At 41.7% G+C, this 14,813-nt stretch overlaps 1 protein-coding gene across 1 annotated transcript in view; it reads left to right on the top strand.

Moving 5' to 3' along the window:
* Positions 1 to 1,026: 1,026 nt before the first annotated feature.
* Positions 1,027 to 14,813, top strand: part of itga9 (integrin, alpha 9) — a 49,074-nt gene continuing 35,287 nt past the window's right edge. Inside the window, exons 1-12 of the mRNA XM_084948580.1 lie at positions 1,027 to 1,758; positions 2,035 to 2,162; positions 4,259 to 4,365; positions 6,531 to 6,654; positions 8,482 to 8,549; positions 11,389 to 11,518; positions 11,605 to 11,690; positions 11,773 to 11,835; positions 12,170 to 12,307; positions 12,651 to 12,756; positions 14,051 to 14,145; positions 14,526 to 14,616. Coding sequence (XP_084804706.1) covers positions 1,571 to 1,758; positions 2,035 to 2,162; positions 4,259 to 4,365; positions 6,531 to 6,654; positions 8,482 to 8,549; positions 11,389 to 11,518; positions 11,605 to 11,690; positions 11,773 to 11,835; positions 12,170 to 12,307; positions 12,651 to 12,756; positions 14,051 to 14,145; positions 14,526 to 14,616 — 1,324 coding nt within the window. The 5' untranslated portion in view covers positions 1,027 to 1,570. The remainder of the gene's footprint in view (positions 1,759 to 2,034; positions 2,163 to 4,258; positions 4,366 to 6,530; positions 6,655 to 8,481; positions 8,550 to 11,388; positions 11,519 to 11,604; positions 11,691 to 11,772; positions 11,836 to 12,169; positions 12,308 to 12,650; positions 12,757 to 14,050; positions 14,146 to 14,525; positions 14,617 to 14,813) is intronic.

Genomic DNA, 14,813 nt, shown 5'->3' with positions numbered 1-14,813 from the left:
GTTTTGTAGCTTATCTAATTACCTGTCTTTGCATTACTCCCAGTGTCTGACTGAGGACTGTTAACACCTGATTAAAAAGACACACTGAATGAAGACAACAAATCTGGGTTTACAGATCTCTCGCTCTACTTTGCCTGACCTTTATTCTTTTTCTCCACATTAGAAGTACAGACAACACACAAGTATATTAGACCGCTGACACTTTCATTTAATGAGAATCGGAAAGAAATTTGCTGTTGATTCTGTATATGGACACATTTAAGGATCTGCCTGTTACTTATATGTATACATTTACAGACATTAATTTAAATGTGGCATGAGCAAATATCCTAAATCACTTTTAGAAATGTGTTTAAAGATTGCTTACTTTTAACTTCAATTAAAAAATGGCATATCACCAACTCCAAATGTATGTTGCAAATGGAATTGGCGACTCATAAATGACATGCTGTATGTTTAAAGTCAGAGTTAATGATTCCCAGAAGATTATCTCCAAATACATCAGCTGATTTTCCAACTGGCCTTTCAGCAGCAAACTGCACATGATTTGTTGTGTAGAGTTCTCAACATGCAAAGCAGTGAATACATAAAAATAGGAGCAGAGTGCAGAAAACAAGTTTACAGACCCAGCTTGTAACAAACAACTGGATACAGAGGTAAGTTTATCAGTATATATGCTGATTGGACATACTATTTGTTAATCAGTATATGTATCTAAAAGCCTGTTGCACAAGTAATGCACTGCAAAACAGCAGTTCCCAGACTAGTATAGATAAAACTGATAAATGAAAGAAATGCAGAAAAAATGATTTTTCCAGATGATTCTTCAGTCTTTGCGTTTTCTTTTTCTTTTATTTGACTTTTGAGTTCAGTTTGAGTTTGAATGATTTTAATAAAGAATCCTTAATAAGTAACAGTCAATAAGATGGAAATGAAACCTGTAACTTTTAAAAATGATGAAGCTGTCACTGTTCATCGTGACTGGAAAACGTCAGGGGGCAGCAGTGCGCCCTCATCCCTCGGTTTTGGAGAATCCAAAGCCCCCCAGAGCCCACGGGTGAAATGTGATGCTTTCTAAACCATTCTCGTTTCTCCGTGACCACGTTACCAGCGTCCCTGGACCACAGTAAGAAAAAAAAAACTCATTCCGGCTGCTCCTTTCACGCTAAAACCTCGACTTTTCTTCTAACGTCAGAACGGTGATTAAACCAAACAGCGATGCTCTTATTTTAAGTAGAACTTCCCTTACTTCCAGGAAATCTCTCACTAACTTGACAGCTGACTGCATTTATCTCAGCTACAGCCAGCCTGCGAGCGAGAACCACCTCAGATTGACACAGAATGGAGAGAAGCTGACGCACCGTTATTTACCGGAACGTTAACTTTTCCGTTGCGACTCTTTCCTCATGCCATCACAGTCTACATGCTCTGCAAGACCCGGAAAATACTTGAAAGATAGCTTATAACACTTTGCCCACTGAAGAGCTCACTACTCCTTATTGGCTTTTTCTTTCCCTCACTTTTATTGTTTTTTTTTATTTTTGGGGAAACTACTGCGTTATTACGCACGATGCGCAAAGGGATGGCTCCTCCGCGGAGATACAGGACGGGAGTACGAAATGTTTTTTATGTTTATCTCTCCATTTCAATGGCTTATTCTTACAACATAGACTTAGAACATCCTTTGGTGTTCCGCGGACCAAATTCTAGTTTTTTCGGCTATTCTGTGCTGGAGCATTATCACGACAACACACGCTGGTGAGTCCCAGTTTGCATTTTCCGACAACGATGCAATGGATTTGTGTTTTTGTCGTCAAAGTTTAAATGTCTCTTGAGCCCAACTTGCATCCACACCCAGATACTTAAAAGTACGTGTAACAGCCCGCACTATTTGCATTACAAATTCACTGCCTGCAATAGGATTTCCCATTTTTAGGTGTCAGTAATGTATTAAAGAGATGTATGTTAAAGTGTTTTGGAGGTTTTAAAAAAGCATAACTGTGTCCTTCCTCTCATTTCTTGTCGTGGATGCAGGGTAATAGTCGGGGCACCAAAGGCAAACTCTTCCTACAGTAGCTCTGTGCAGTCTCCCGGAGCTCTATATAAGTGTCGAGTTCACAGCAACCCTGATCGCCGCTGCACAGAGATGGATCTGGGAAGAGGTCAGTCACACAAACCCACAGCATCCATACAAACACCACACATTAATGCTGAAGCAGGCAATGCATTCGGTCATACACACAGGTTATAACAGAATCGTTTATTATATATATATATATATATTTTTTTTTTTTTTTTTTTTTAAACCCACTACCTGGTGCTGTCCTCCTGCTACTTCTTCATCATTTATTGCATAAACTCCCCCAAGCCTCTGTTTTGTTTAACCAGAATAACGAAGTCGTATACTGCTGCTAACACTGTGCGCTGTTGTGCTTTTAGCCCATAACTTACTATATCGAGACATGAAAAAAAAAAAGACAAGTGGGTTCTGTGTGCAGAGGTGTATAAATATTTTGATAAATATGATTTATGCCTTTGCTAATATTTTCCAAGCAAGTGAGCCAAAAGCTGGGGCTTCGACCCCCACCCCCCATACCCCCTCCTGCTCTGTTCTTGCGGTTAAGAAAGACGGGGTGCATGCATGGCTTCAGTATGAACCCCATTCTTGGTCACTGTGTAACCAAAAGATATCTACATATGACTGAAACACAGTGACACAGAGAAACTTTTCTGTGTTTCCAATTTACTGGATTCATTGTTGAAATGAAGAATAATGCTTACAACTGATATGCAACATAGATATTTATCTTTTTGTAACTTTATTCTCCTGCTGATCTTAATTTGCTTACCCTGGATCCATGATCCTTACGATGTGCTTGTTCAGGATTTCAAACCTCTAATACCAATAAAGCATTCAGATTACTGTTTTTTGTTGTTGTTTTTTTTTTTATCATAAACTCATTTGCTTTTATATTAAGCTGCATGTCCTCTTGATTTTTCCATTCAAAGTTTGATTTCCTATTTCTGTGCTGATGGTTCCTGAAACTGCTAACTGCTGACTGACTAAATTGTCAATGAATTTTGCAAACATGTTATAATTAATAAATGAAAGCAAGCAGTACTGGTTGTGATCAGTCTTTAACTTTAAAGCAAAACACCAGCTCTCCTCAATAAACTTGAGGTAAAAGGCTTTCTCAAGTTATTTTACCGACACTGGCTGCTTTTGACTCAGTTCTTGCACCTGACTGTGTTTTTGTGTTTTTTACTTGTTGAACCACTTTACACTGAGCTATGAATCACTCAAGCAAAAGGCACCTAACTCAGGAGATGAATCAGTGCTGTGTCTGTACATCGCATGCAGCTTATCAAAGAATCCATTTTAAAGTGTATCTTTTAATAACTTGTTTCAATGTTTCAATAAATGTTGAACCTATTTCTCATTTTCCTCATAAAAATGTAAAAAAAAAAAAAAGGACGACTTGAGACTTTTGCGTTTTTGAGTAGTGAGGGTCGTTCCGAACATCTTAGAAGACTTGCCAAAGCTCTTCTGTGGATTTAGGCTTTCTCGTCATGACAGCCTAAAGCCATGTAATCCCAAGCTGACTTGGGATGTTGAGATCAGAGGCGTGTGGAGGCCATACCATGTGCTGGTAGATGTTGCTGGTGAAGACAGATCTTTGTGACTCTGAGTGCACGCCTGCAGTTGCCATGCTGTAGAATGAATTTGGGACCAATCTGATGCCTCACCAGTGATAGCCAAGGATAAGAATCGAAATAGTGCCTGAAACCTTTGCACATGACTGTTTCTTGGTTAGAAAGCTCGTTCAGAGATCTGGAGCTGCGGCAGTCAATGGATCAGATAGTCACTTCAAAGGAAATTGAACTGCAACAGTTGACAAATTAATCATTTGATTGTTCAAGCACTGCAAATTTGAGGATTTGTTTACCGTCTGTGTTTCCACATCATAATGACCTTGAGTATTGTAACATTACCGGTCGATTAAGAAAATAATGAAAATAGTCAATGGCATTGAGTGTACCATCTGTAGAGGAATCATTGTTAAATATGCTAGACTTAGACTTTTTTTCCATCTCCAGTTTTTGAAACGGTCAGCTGTGTGATAATCACTTGCAGAATCTGCAGAAAGTGAAGAGTAAATACCAGATCTCTAAAAGCTGACACTTGACAAGTCGCCCGCTCCAAAAGGTCCTCCCTCCTGTGACTCAATGTCTGCAAACTGCTCTCATTGTCTTTCAGGAAACAGGCAGAGAGAGTCGTGTGGGAAGACTTGCCAAGGAGACAGAGATGATGAGTGGATGGGGGTCAGCCTGGCCCGCCAGGACAGCGCCAACGGCAAAATCCTGGTGAGCAGAGGGACAGAACACAACAGTCGTTTCTGCAAATTGTTTAATTCAAGCCATGTTGTAAAAGACAGCCCCGATTATGCCAGCATCATTGTAGCAAACGTCTCACCATTAACCACACTGTTACACCACAGCTGCTCTCACCACTGCAGTCTTTCTTAAGAGAAGACAACTCCTTCTTTCTGTGTGCTTGTTACATTCTTACTAACTTTGAGTGCCATAAATAAAAAAAAAACAAAAAAAACGAAGAATTTAAATAATGAATTGGAATGATTTTCTATTCAAAAGTGGAGTAACATCAGCTGGAATCGACTGTGTGGTTACATAATTCTGTGAAACATTCACCTCGTGTGTGGAGCTGGAAGAGTCACTGGAACAGGTTTTTTTTTTTTAAATAAAAAAAGCAGACTGTTAGATAAAACAAAAGAAAGGAGAACCTGGTGTAGAGGATTCAAATGGTGCTAATCCCAGGGGCGCTTTGCTAAGTGTTTGCACAGAGATCATAGGGCAGCTGGCAAAGTTTGTTTAGGCTTCAGCCCCTCTGCAGCGGTCCCATCCAAGAGCGGCATTTCATTAAATATTAACCCCCTGCCTCCTGCAGTGGGCAGCGCGGAAACTAGTGGCAATGCAGGAGAGTTTGAAGGCGTCAGGTGGGTGGGCAGCTCTCTCATGTTTGAATACCTGTTGCTCAAAGACGTCCCGATAACTTTTCATCCATCCAAACCTCTCTGGTCCATTTCTTTAATACCTCACTGGAATGTACTGGCACAATTTTCAAACCAATACCTTTGGCTTTACCCATCAGTGAAAATGTGAAGACTTCTTGGAGCTGTCAGTGTTGGGAATTTGAGCTTAGCGTTGTATAACAACACACCGAGTAGCTGCACACTCTCTGGCCATTAGGTCGAGGCTTATGATAAAATAAAGGTGGTGGCTTTCCAGAGCCACGCGTTGCTGGGCCTCTTTTTTTTTTTTCCTTTTTTCTTCTTTTTAAAAATCTCATCTGAATGAACTCATGAAGGGAAACGGCTGTTTGGCAGATGTGTACAGTGGTGATTTCATCTGCGCTTTCAGTGGAGGCCTTTTTGTTTGTGACCAGCGAGGTCTTTTAAAACTGAACAGGAACATGACAACAGCACAGATTCCATACTCCAACCATGAAATTCTCAGTTGCTGCGGAGCGTGTCAGCTGCCTTTTTGCTATGTTTATATCAGCTGATGGATCTTAAAAAAGAAAAAAAAATCTGCTTCTACTCAAGAGGGAGAGTTTATACTGATATTGTTACTTCTGTTGGCCAAGTTTTCCTTCGAAACACAAGGGTTTTTCAACGTAGCATCTTGCTTCCAGACAGTCATCTGATGCGTTTTGTATGCCCACAATCTGCCAAGCTCTTGTTTTCACTGAGACTGGCTATGTGTGTGTGTGTTTTTGGAGTTAGGGAGGGTTGGTTCTTTTGGGGAGGGAAATGAAGTGGACTCTGTGTGCACAGAGGCATCCAAAGCTGTCCCCAGAGCCACAGGGGCTCCACCACCATTCCCCCCAGGGTCCTAAATTATTACCACATTTACACATTTATGTGGCCTCTTTTGTGCAAAATTTGTAAAATCTGCTCTGTATTCCTTTTGCTTACCAAACACTTGGCTGTTATATTTTTGAAAAACACAGTGGAAAGTATTGTTTGGAGGATTACCCCCTGTCCGTTCATGCACTCCACTTTTCCACAGCAGTTTAATGCAGGAGAAGTTTGCTTCTTTGTCTTTTGATCCACTTTATTTTTTCGCTGCATGTGCTTTTCTGAACTTTTGGCCTCTCTGTCTCTCTCACTCGCAAAAACCCGGAGGAGCCGTCCTGAAATGAAAACTTTTAAAACGCACGGTCATTGATGTGAACATTTTCTCGCTTGAGCGTTCAAATGCTGCATGGGAAAGACAGATCTCGAGATATTCACACCACAGACCATGGCTGTTATGGTCAGGGTTATGGATGGGCTTTAATTCCCCCTCTCATTGACGATCATTTGACAGCCACAGAGACGCGCTGACTCCAGGCCGGCGAGAAAAAGGGGGCTTCAGTCATCACTGCTGATCAACGCCTGCCTGGAGTTTGAGCTGTTTGTGTTTACGGAAATGCGTATGTGTTGTTCACTAATGCTTTTCTCTCACAGGCTTGTGCTCACCGCTGGAAAAACGTCTTCTACGAGTCAGAGTATATCCTTCCGCATGGATACTGCTCCATCATTCCCCCAACGCTCCAGCGTGGGACAAAAGCACTTATCCCCTGTTATGAAGGTATAGTACAAGCAAAATCACAGCACTCATGTTGTTGGGGCTTTTCTTTATTTTAAATCATTCTGAATTGGGGCGAGAGAGCTTGTCACTGAATTCCAGAAGCTTAATCAACTAAATCTATCTGAAATCAAAGCGTAGACTTTGGTTATGACCTTAGCGTGTTCCATCATTTTTTTGTGTTTGGAAAGTACCAGAAAAACAACCCTGAAAGCCACTCAGAAAGTCCAGACCTTTGCCAATCTGCTGCCAAAACTGCATAAGTGTCTTGATATTTTTGCAACACAGTCTGGATCTGCACCAGCAATCAACCCGTTTCTCCTCAGCTAATGCTTCATTCCAAGTTTCATGAAAATCAGATTGGTAGCTTTTCATAACCCTGCTGAAAAAATGACTAACCAACCAATGGCGGAGGCACATGACCTTCTTGGTTGAGTTTATAAAATGTAGGTTTAATAATGAAGTCCAAGTATGGTTTTAGACTGCTCTTTACTTTTACTCTTGACTCTTTATGATGACAAAAAGAGGAGGGAGGAATCCTATATCAGGGGCTTGTGAGGGGCAGCCAATCAAAGGAAAGGTGGCTCACAGGGAAAGAGAAGGGAGCTTGTTTCAAAGAGAGGCTGCACGAGGCTTACTATAAGTTAAATATGGAATATTCTGAGCTGTCAATCATGTAAAGGTACGCTTATACACTTATAGTTAAAATGAAAATCAAGGTCTATATAAAAAACTGGTGAGGTCTGACCCATAGAGTGCCAGGGGACACTGAGACAGCAGAACTCAGTGGTGCCACAGCTACTGAGATACTCTCTAGTTTTTATTTCAGATCCCTTTAATAATTTAACATCCCTTTAGATAATCCACACAGACTGTGGGACTCTGTAAGAGGCCCAGGCTCCCAGGTTTGGAATAACCGGTTTGTTTTGTTCGTCCTTTCCCTTTTACATATTTTCACGGCACATTATTTCTGTAGCCAGGAACGTCACTGTAAAAGCCCCACGTCTGCCTCTGATTTCTGATTGGTGTCCTGGCACCGGGGAACGGTAGTGGGCGAGCCCTAAAGTGTGATTTCTCTCCCTCAAGTTCAACTTTGGCAAGAGCCAGCTGCAGCTACGAAAGGACACCCAGTTTGCGAAGCCAAATATACGAGCATTTGACCTGTGGAAGTGCAGAGTTTGTCTTCCGTTTTGCACCACTTAGCCAAAGAAAATTATTTTCACAAAGGTATAGTGCTGGCAAATTTATTGAAGCGGTCTTACGATGCAGATTTTGGCTTAACTTCGGCGAAATCAGGTGCTTTTAAGCAAAGATTTGCTCAAGTTAGAGAAATTCAATTTTGTTATGATTGCGGGCGCCTGCTACAACACTAAAAATGAAGTTCCATTTGAAAAATAATGTGCTGTAAAGCATTTAATGGCCACTCTTGTAAATGTGTTCTTCACATGTTTTGTTATGTGACTCAGAGCTACTTATGAAAGCCTGGTTTACACCTTAATCATGCTCCCAGGTCAGGATTTCACTTCCTTTGGTGACTCATGTTGCCAGCAGTTGCGGGGAGAGAGGCCAGACACACTTTGCATGGGACCATATTTACAGTGCATTTTGTGCCGATCCAAGCTCAATATTTTCGTAACCTGAGAGTGCATGTGAGAGGTCGTTTCATTGAATGTGGTGTTGCACCCCTTCTTTCAGTCTGCTTTCTGCCCCCAGACTCTTCTTGGATGGGACCGGGACTTTGACTAGCTCCATATGGAATGCAGGAAAAACTCCAGTAAACACTGGCTCAGGCACACAGTGAAATAATTTGTGGTTTGTTTTCTCTTACAGACTATAAGCAGAAGTATGGGGAAGAGCATGGCTCGTGCCAAGCTGGGATAGCGGGAGTTTTTACGGAGGTCAGTAACAGTGCTTGTTCATCTTTGTGAAGTCCCCCGGTTTCTGTCAGGTTGACACAGAGATAGTGTTTCTTCTCACTGTTTGGTAAATTTATATATTTCATCGCATCGCCACATGTTTAAAAGGCTCTTTGAATGATCTTTTTCCCTTCGCTCGCCTCTTTGTCACTTTGATGCCTTGTTTTGTATTGACACGGGATGTCATCCATGATCGCGTATAACCTTCTCAGCAGTAGCATCACATCCTCCTTTATAGAAGACTTGGGTGTGGTCCAAATTCTACACTCAGATAAATATATTTGTATCAAAACCACCAGTGCTCTGCTGACAATTGTAAGCTAATGTTTTCAGAGATAGCAGATAGATAGGGAAGGATGTGGCGGCCTCACGTGACCTCTGGTGTGGTTCCACAAGATAAAACGTTAAAGAAAATATGAGTTTCCTTTTCTCCGTGGCTTTGATGCTCTTGTCTTGCCTTGCTTTGTATTGACACGATATCATTCATGATCATGTATTACCTTTGTGTATCTTACTAATACCTATTGTTCTCCCAAACATATCTTTTCTATTCTAACTGAGCTCTCAAAGTGCTCAGTTTCCGACATTTTTTTTTACCTCTTTCACCCAATCACACACACTCACATTCATACAAGCGCTCTTTTCTATACCTTTGTCACATTTGCACACACGCTCCAATTCATCAGAAACAACTTGGGGTTAAGTATTTTGCCCAAGGATACTTCAAGATGCAGACTGGTATAGCTGGGGAATCAATCCACCGGTCTTCCAACTGGTGGATGCTGCACTTTCACACAGCTGCCCCATTGAACTGAGTCAGTGAAGCGCCTGAGTGGAGTTGGTGAGAGGAAGTGCAAATAGATTAACTCTTACATGCATCTTAGCAGAGCTGTAGTGTGACAGGGGAAAAGATGCATTTGAGGGATTCATTAAAAATTGAAAAATGTATTTTGTAACCAGTTTAGGACTCTTGTTTTCAATGCATGTGCAGGATAAGTCTTTCCTGTGAGCCATGTGTTCCTCAAAGGTTCTTTTCATGTCTCAGATTACAGTTAAGTTAATGTACAGTAGACCGTAAATGACTTAAAATGTGTCCTCAGAGCACAGCTGTGGCCCTAGGCTAACAAACATTTTCACTGGCAAGAAATTCATTTCATATCATTTTTGCACTTCTCCTTTATTTTAGCTGCGTAGCCTGTTACTATTATTAAACTCCAGTCGTTTTCAGGTTTGCCAGTGTGAGGATTTTCCCATTTACTCCTGTTAGGAAAGGCAAAGTAAATTACCTAGAGACATCACCTTTGGATTATGGAAAAAATGTGATGGACATTTTCCACTATTTGCTGCCATCTAACAGGCTTAAATGAATAATAAACATGAACTCTAAATTTGCGCACTAGCTTTTATATATACACACGAATGATAGACTCAAACACAGTCAAACCACATGCAGAACACATGGCTTTGTTTTTTAAAAAAAAGTTTGTTCTTTCATTTATACTGCACATTAGGGGTCCTGTAATATTTTGGATAACTATGAAAAGTGAAATGTTTATATTACTACATGATAAATATGTGAGTGTTGGCAATTTAAAACTTTAGAAAGACACAGAAGAAGGCCTAGAATGTACCTGATTATTGATTTTAAATTGAATTCATTTGCACACACACACACACAAATACACAATAACAAGCAATATCCGTATTGTCAGTTCTCAAAAACATCACATGCTTCAGATTCTTAGATGTGTGTTCCAGAGCCACGTTGCAGAGCCTCAGATTCACAGATGGTTTCGGGGATCTTTCCGTTGTTCAAGTAAACCCCAATGTAAAATCGCCATAGATAAACTTCAAAGACCCCTACAGGTGGCGAGCCTTCAGTGGAACTAAAGAGTTTACTGTATGTGACATGCTTTTGTCCAACTCATGGGCATGGAGAGGAGGATGCGATTAACTGCTTCTGTTTGCGCACTTTGTGTTTAAGAGTTATTGCAACAAGAGTGACTCCTTGGTTAAATCATTTGGATAAAAGGCAGCTATCTGCACCTCACGGGAGAGCTGGATAAATATACCATGCTGAATGATAACACGTTAAATAATTTGGATAAAAAGCAGCTATCTGCTGCTCATAGGAGAGCTCTAAGTGACACCATGTTGGTTTCCACAATGAACCTAGTGTTTCCAAACCAAAGAGACTTCATCATCAAACCCTTTTTTTTCACGAATGACCGACCCGAGTGTGGATCTGTTAAAGTGTTTGAACCCCCTACAAAGAATGAGAAGAATTTAAAGAAACGGTGTCCAACCGTTAAACCTTTATCCTTGTTTGAACCTTGGTCGGTACGCCTTGTGGTGCCCAGATGTTTGACACCACAGCACAGAGTGCATACCGCTGAGTAAGGTCCTGACTGTGTTTTTAATGTTGTTTGCACAAAAGGAGCGCGCTCGGTGCTAACTTCACATCCTCCTTTACAACCGACTCAGGCGTAGTCCAAACAGAGCATCTTTATTGCCGTTCTGTTGTCAGCTTAAATGTCCGTGAACCGTTACAAGAAAAATCTTTGAGCAACTTCATTTCACAGCTTTTAGATTTCCTTCAGCTCCGAAGTCTCCATCGCAGCAAGGAAAGCTGATACTGCTGCATGTGTGTTTAAGAACAGATAGTGAAAACCATTCTGTGGCTGTTGGTTAACCAGATGTTCACCCGACAGCGTTTTCCTTTTTTTTCCTCCCCCTCTCTGCAGCAGGCTATTGCAGTGCACACAGGAGGTGAATCCCTGCCACTTTTATCTGCATGAATATGCGGCTGTCTCATTTTCAGGAGCTGGTGGTAATGGGGGCACCGGGGTCATACTACTGGACTGGGACGGTCAAGGTGTACAACCTGACTTCTGACTCCTTCTATAGCCTGAACAAAGACAACATTGACTCCCACAGATACAGCTACCTTGGTGAGAGCCGGTTAATGAGAATATAATGTTGAATGACATACATCAGGACAGAGGCGGCTGCAACAAATTATTGTCTCTGTCTCCAGGCTATGCTGTGACTGCTGGACACTTCTCCTCTCCTAATGTAATAGACATCGCTGCAGGGGCTCCTCAGCACAGCGGCAGCGGAAAAGTAGTGCTTTCATCTTCATTTTCAGCCATTCGAAGTCCTTTTGTGTCGGTTGCTGAAGTGATTCTGTTTTTTGTTTTTTCAGGTTTATATTTTTAAAATTGATGGTGCATCTTTGGTGAAGAGTTTTCAAGCCTCAGGGAAAATGGTATGAGCATGAATGTGTGGTCCCGGTAGGCCTGAGGAATCATTGACTCTTTCAGACACACTGCTCGAACTGTTTTGTTGCCAGAAATACACTGTTTGAAAAAAAAGGAGCACGCTTGCCACAAACTACAGCCGGGGGGGGGAGGCGGCTAATGTTTTTCATTCAGAGTAACTAAAAGAAATTCACGGTAGCTTGAAGCTGTGTTGATATTCCTTTAATATTGGTCCATAAAAGCAGAAATAATCCAGTTTAGATGTGAGCTGTGTGTGAAATGAATGAACCGTTCGTGTTTCTCTGATCTGACCCATTGCTTTGTGGCTCACCTTGGTTCCAGATGGGCTCTTACTTTGGCTCCTCATTGTGTGCAGTTGATCTGAACCAGGACGGCCTGTCGGACCTGCTGGTGGGGGCACCAATGCACAGCCAGCTCAGGGATGAGGGCCAGGTGTCTGTGTACCTCAGCAGAGGCAACGTGAGTGGAAACTGGAGTCAGCAGGAACATGAGAGCATAGCTTGCTTGTTTTATTATATTTCCATTGTTATTTCCTGACTGTGGTTATCATATAATAAACAGTGGAGTGGGGTGAGATTCAGCAGTGGCGTTATTTAACCGCTCCTGTTTGTACACTGTATGTGTAAGAGTTATTGCAACAAGAGCGACTTCTTGGTTAAGTCATTTGGGTTAAAGGCTGCTATCTGCAGTGGTGGCCAATTAATTTAATCAAATAAAAGCTGCAATTGTGTAACTGCAGCTTTCTTTTTTTCCTCTGCTGGATCTGGATATAAATTATTCTCTTGCCTGATTTTGTTTTTAGGGGGTCATGGAAGAGGATGGCGTGTTGACTGGCGATAGCGCTTTCAATGCACACTTTGGAGAATGCATTGCCGCAATCGGAGACATAGATGACGACGGCTATCAAGGTCGGTGCAAAGCAATGTTTTTAAAGCTTTCTGCTTTGCAAATGAAAGATTTAATTATATGAAGCTTTTAGGTGAGCTTCACCGGCATGTGAAGCTGTAAACGAAAGAGAAACTTCACATCTGGGGTTTGTTTTGTTTTGTTTTTATAAAAATCTTTCATAGTCTTTTTAATGCTTAAACAATAGCTCAGAGGCTCAACCAAAGAAGACATATCTGACCTCTCATCTGTCACTGCTGACAGATCAGAGCAAAGCTGTGGCCTTACAAAATTCTCCAGTGGACCATTAATCTGCAGTTTGAAGAATGACAAACACATAGTGGCAGCGGTGGAGTTACACTGACATTGCCCTGATGTCATGAAACAAAGCCTTTTCCTCTGTCATGTAAAGGATAATGAAGTCACACTGTTTATACTCTTCCCTTCAGCTCACAAGCGAGCGATGGTCGCCCAGTAGGTGCGACAAAACCCTTCATTTCCACACACATTTTTTTTATTAATATGCTGTGGCAAGTAGAGAGTACTGCCCTCTCTCACCCTTTTGGGTACGGAGTCCCAAACCGAATCACCCACACGCACGCAGACACATACATTTATTCTGTCTGCTCTTCCCTCGCTTGGCTCCGCTCTGAAGGGCTCCACTTGGCTTCTATCTCCAACTCCAAGCTGGAAGCTTCTGCCTGCCTGGTTTCATCTCCGTGTGAGATATGCCCAGAGGCTTGCAGCCTGGCACAGCATGTGTGAGTCTGCTGAGAAAGATGGCAGCTGGGAAGCATAACTCATCTTGTAACTCGTCACTCACTCGCCACAGACACACTCGCTGCCTGGCGGGCGATTATTTACAACCTAACTGCTGCCATTTAATTAGCAAGAACTACTGTAGACTCACACTGACGACTTCAAGACTTGAATTCAATCTCTGTAATGCTTCCTTAAAAATTCTTTTACCATTTCTACATCGCTGTGCTGCACCACATGGCGTAGAGGTGTTTTGGTTTGTAAAAGCAAGTTTATATCTGATTTTCTGCTGAAAAGGGCTAATGGGAGGGTGTTTCAGTGCTTGCCAGCACTTTATAGCCTTGTTTCCACTTTCTCAGAGGTCGCACAAGTTTTATGGCCACTAACAACACTTAATTGTCTATCATGAGTCTTACAGTTAAAGCTTGTTTCCCAGGCACTGGCTAGCAGAAAGTAAACAGATGATTAATGAAAGCTTTTGTGCACTCATTCAGTTATTTATGTCTTCATTCATTTATTTTCACAGAAACACTTCTTGTGCATTCTTTGTCTCCTCAGATGTAGCCATAGGAGCGCCCAAAGAGGACGAGTATGGAGGAGCGGTTTATATCTACCATGGGGACGCCACAGGAATAACCAAAAAATACTCAATGGTAAGGACTCGCAAATATAATTTGCTCTGATGTGAAGCAGCATCGTTGTGTGACCTGCTTTCTCCTCATCTCCAGATTAATTAGCTTCTTTACAGCCTGATCAATGCATGGTAATGAAAACACATACTGAATGTGTGCATGTGTGCAATATGTGTAGGTTTCACAATACTTTTAGACCCAGAAATAAGACACAGTCGTTTCCTCATGGGCTTGACGTTGGCGTATTTACCCAACCCTCATGAATCACAGCTATAGACTTGTTAGGAAAGGTTCATTTAAGTATAACAAAAAGAAAAACAAAAGCAAAAAACAGGAGAAGTGCTCATTTTTTCCTTGTTGGCTCACGTGTGTTATTTAAAGGCTGGTATCATGTGTTCCAGAAACTGTCTGGGCGCAGCGTAAACCCTGGTCTGCAGATGTTTGGCCAGTCCATCTCTGGCAATGTGGACATGGACGGTAATGGATACGCAGGTATGGTCATAACAGAGCTTCCCAGCAACACGAGAACATCAAAGCAAAATGAGAAACATAAAGTGAAAAAGGATGACATTTTTAAATATTTATCGTGGCTTTATCCTGTTATTGTCACGCAGTAACAGTTTCAGACTTGTGACTGAGGCATCTTGTTTACTGCATTCCACAGCTGACATGCAGACTGAGACAGCGTG

The sequence above is a fragment of the Perissodus microlepis genome, chromosome 13, assembly GCF_051167445.1.
Source record: "Perissodus microlepis isolate ML-2025 ecotype Zambia chromosome 13, ASM5116744v1, whole genome shotgun sequence".
In the NCBI taxonomy this organism is placed as follows: Eukaryota; Metazoa; Chordata; class Actinopteri; order Cichliformes; family Cichlidae; genus Perissodus; species Perissodus microlepis.
The sequence above is the reverse complement of the archived record's forward strand: the minus strand, read 5'-3'. Positions and strand labels throughout refer to the sequence as shown.